This window comes from Etheostoma cragini, unplaced genomic scaffold, assembly GCF_013103735.1.
Source record: "Etheostoma cragini isolate CJK2018 unplaced genomic scaffold, CSU_Ecrag_1.0 ScbMSFa_261, whole genome shotgun sequence".
NCBI classification, from domain to species: Eukaryota; Metazoa; Chordata; class Actinopteri; order Perciformes; family Percidae; genus Etheostoma; species Etheostoma cragini.
Window position 1 is genome coordinate 562 of NW_023266790.1, and position 4,060 is coordinate 4,621.

The following is a 4,060-nucleotide window of genomic DNA, read 5'->3' on the forward strand; positions in this document are numbered from 1 at the left end:
TATGTCTACGCTGTAGGATTTTGTTATGTTTCGATGAATTACGCCAATGGCGTTCCGCGTTCCCGCCACTTTCCGCGTGTTCCCGCCACTTTCCGCGTGTTCCCGCCACTTTCTGCACATTCCCGCCACTTACGATCCCCGGTCTCCTGGGTGAAACTGACATCTTTTAATTCTCAAACTTTTTTTTTTAGACACATTTAAGGTTTCTACTCTTTTTTTTTTAAGCTAACGTTACCGCAGTATTTACATTTTCACAAGAAGCTACATGCTAACGCAAGAGAAAGCTGTAATCTTGGTAATTTCTCCCCGTTTTCAGGTCACATTACTACTGAAACATGTCCAGTTGTGTAGTTTTTGGTTATTTGTAATGTAAGTCAATGGAGGCCAAACGGCGTTGATACACACGCTAAAGAACGAGTCTGTCTTGATCACACGCCAATAATCGCGTACGAATTGGCGGGTCGTACATATGCCGTTTCAACACACACACACACACACACGCACGCGCACGCACACACACACACACACACACACACACACACACACACGACCTAAGAGTACATTTACAAGCATTTAAGTTAAATTTAAATGCAGATTTTTATCAACACAGTCAGAGAGGCAGGATGAAAGACCAGAGTACAGAAGGATGAACAGATCGGAACCTAAAGCTCTGATGAAGATGAAGATAAAGATGAGGATGAAGATGAAGATGAAGATGAACTCACCTTCACCTCAAACTCAAAGTGCTCGTCCTTGCCCTGCCCGCGGAGAACGTAACGAGGAATGTTAATCTTAACGAGCTCCTGGAGGCCGTCGGCGCCCGTCACGACGGGACGAGAGACCTGCTGCTGCAGAGGGGGGGGGGGGAGAGAGAGAGAGAGAGAGAGAGAGAAAGAGAGAGAGAGAGAGAGAGAGCGAGAGAGAGAGAGAGAGCGAGAGAGAGAGAGAGAGAGAGAGAGAGAGGAAAAGATAAGGAAGGAAGTTGGAGAGTAAAGGGTTGACTAAGAAAAAAATTACATTACTCTTGATTTGAGAAATGTTGCATCTCTATTATTATCTAATGCAAATAAAAATCAGGCAAAAAGAATCATAGAAAGTTCAATCTTTATTATCCTCTTTAAACAATTAAAATATTTTTATTGTACATTTCTTTAAGACACATTAAACATTAATTCCAATACAAAAATCTACGTAATTATGAAAAAGATTGTGCAAATCATCAGATCACAAAATTATAATTTTTTTTAAAGTGCAGCTGCAAAACTTTCAATTCAGTGACACCAAAATTCTCCTTTTGAACCATAAAAAGACCCCAAATCAACCAGAAGGATCCAGAACCAGTGTAAACAAAGCATACACATTTCACTCAGTTTTACTACATATTAAAGATTTCACAGTTACACATCAACATTATCCGTGCTTCTTCCTCACAAAAAACCTCTTTGTGCAAAATAAACGAATGAAAAACACAAAAAGTTTTTAAAAACATGAAAAAAACGTAAAATATTTTTTTACTTTGCATCATCTCTGAACTTTTGATCTTTTATCAAACGGCAGAAACTCATTCAACAGATCCTAAAATAAGGCGCATGTCTGAAAATATATTTTTAAATTCTTTCTTCCTAGTGTCTCCCATTCGTTCCTTTCTTTCAGACACAAAAACGCCGCTGCATATCTGAATGGATCAAAGTTCAGCTGTTTTTAGCATCTTTGGACAATGTCTTTTGAGTCTTTTATCTTTGTCAAATATCAAAAATTCATCCTAAAACAAACAAAGCGCCAGCCTGATAATTTCTATTTTACATATTGGACAAAAGTAATTCACATTAGTAAATGAATCAAGGTGAAAAGGCCTTCAGGTGTTTCCCTCAGGTGCACAGATCATTGACTAGCATTACAGCTTCTGAAGTACAACCGAAGGTTAACTTCCAGGAATCGCCTTGATTACAGGGATCACTGGAATCACTGGAATCAAAGATGGCGGGCAACTCCGATTCAACCACGCACTCCAGCTTCTTCCCTGGAGTTGATGATTTGTGAGCCGTGAACATGAGCTCGACCACCAGGCAGTTGTCACTCTGCCTCACGAGCACGCATCGGATGTCCGAACGCTTGCGGAGTCTGAGTCCCTGGAACTGGGGCTGTGCCGGGACCACGCTGGAGCCCCGCGGCACCGGGTGAAAGACGCCGTCCTCCCGGAGAAGAGCCACGTGCGTGTCCGTCAAGAGGAACTGGGAAATGGCGTCCTGGTGCGCGGCGTCGGTGGAGTTCTTGAGCTTGACGCTGGTGTAGAGCAGAGGACGGACGTCCGCCAGAGAAGGTTTGCCGGGATCGTCCATGTTCCCGTGGACGATGTAGAGCAGGTCTGCGAGGACGCGCTTGAATCTGGAGGTGACGTGAACGCCGTCGTCCAGGGCGATGTCGGGAACGCTCAGCGTCCAATCCAACGAGAGGACCATTAGGTCGTCGGAGAGCAACGGGTGATCGCCAGTCCCTTCAGAGAACTGTCCCGGAGAAAGGCCCTTGAGCAAAGACTTGCAGAACTCCTGGGTAAGACCTTTGTTGTGGGTGAAGACTGCCAAAACGGTGTCTTCGGTGCAGCCAATTAGGCGAACGTGCTGCCCGGCCAAACTAATCTGGACCTCCTTGATTTCCAGGAGATTCAAGTGGTCAAGAAGAGCTATGGTGTCATCTGAATTTGTTGACAGCACTGTTATGTCTTTGCTTGACAAAAGCAAGCACCCAGGTTTAGGAATTGGCTGCTTACGGTTGGCGGTTTCGAGCCAGAAGATACTCAAAAGCTCGTTGAAGTCCACCTGAGGAGCCACCGATCCCAACTTCTCCAGCATACTCTGGGAGGAAAGGGACTGTAGCCGAGACAAGGCCGGCGGCATCTGGACCAGCCCCTGCTTAAACACCACCGGACACGCGTCTTTGAGAGACGACATGGAGCCATCAGGCCATCCTGATAAACCCGGGGCCATAAGGGTGAAATCCCCCGACTGACCAACCGGACAGACTTTATCTTCTGGAAGAACGCGAGGTTCTGGCTCCGGTTTAAGCTGCATGTGATGAATCAGCGGCAGCTCTTTGGACATCTTGGTCACATACTGAGAGAGCACATCCTTTAAATCACTGGCTCGCACATTTCGAAGTATGTCCTGTGTGCCTTGTAGCCTTCTGCCGGCACCTTTGTACACCTCGGACAGCTTTCCAGCAAAATACCCCAGAACATAGCTCCTTTTGACCGCCACTTCCTCGGTTTCTGTGTCTGTCCTTTGTTTTATTTGACTGCTAACCGATTCCTTCACCTCATCCTTGGAACAGCTTCTTTTGAACACCACTTCCTTGGTTTTGGTCTCAGTCTCTGGTTTTATTTGACCACTAACCGATTCCTTCACCTCATCCTTGGAACAGCTCCTTTTGAACACCACTTCCTTGGTTTTGGTCTCAGTCTCTGGTTTTATTTGACCACTAACCGATTCCTTTGACTCCTCTTTGGAAGCACCGACAAAGCTCTGCGACTTTGACGACTGATCATTGGGAACTTCTACATCTGGTGCCAACCCCGGATCACATGTTTGGTGCTGGACCTTCTCCTTTGAGTAAGAAGAGTGTCCATTAACCGGCAGCTCTGTTGTTTTCTCTTCAATCACTTCTTCATCATCAGGAACACAGAAGCCAGAATCGTTTGTGTTGTTCTCATTTTCATCCCCTCTCTTGGTCTCTGTGTTTTCCGGGCTGACAGAAAACTTAGTCTGCCCAAAGGTACAACGTTCAATTTCACCAACGATTCGGCCCACTTTTCCTAGAGGGATACTCGCTTCTTCTTCCCACAATTTCTTATTGTCGCCATCTCTGTGAAGCAATTCCTTCGTTTCAATCGAGACATCAGCTGTGGATTCAAGTTTCTCTTCTATGTGAAGTTTTAAGATGTCGTTCTGTGGTTTCTCGACCATGTTTTCGTGGATGTGAGGCGGGGAGTTCGCCTCGAGCTCCGGTGAAGGCAGGAAGCTAGACCACAACCCGCAGGCTTTCTGTGTGCACAAGGGAGGGGGGG

The 4,060-nt window shown here is 45.8% G+C and overlaps 1 protein-coding gene across 2 annotated transcripts in view; it reads right to left on the minus strand.

Annotated features, from left to right (window-relative positions):
• Window positions 1-1,089: 1,089 nt before the first annotated feature.
• Window positions 1,090-4,060, minus strand: part of LOC117940491 — a 4,412-nt gene continuing 1,441 nt past the window's right edge. For both annotated transcript variants that reach the window (XM_034865753.1, XM_034865754.1), the window contains one exon: window positions 1,090-4,037. In XM_034865753.1, coding sequence (XP_034721644.1) covers window positions 1,869-4,037 — 2,169 coding nt within the window. In that variant the 3' untranslated portion in view covers window positions 1,090-1,868. The remainder of the gene's footprint in view (window positions 4,038-4,060) is intronic.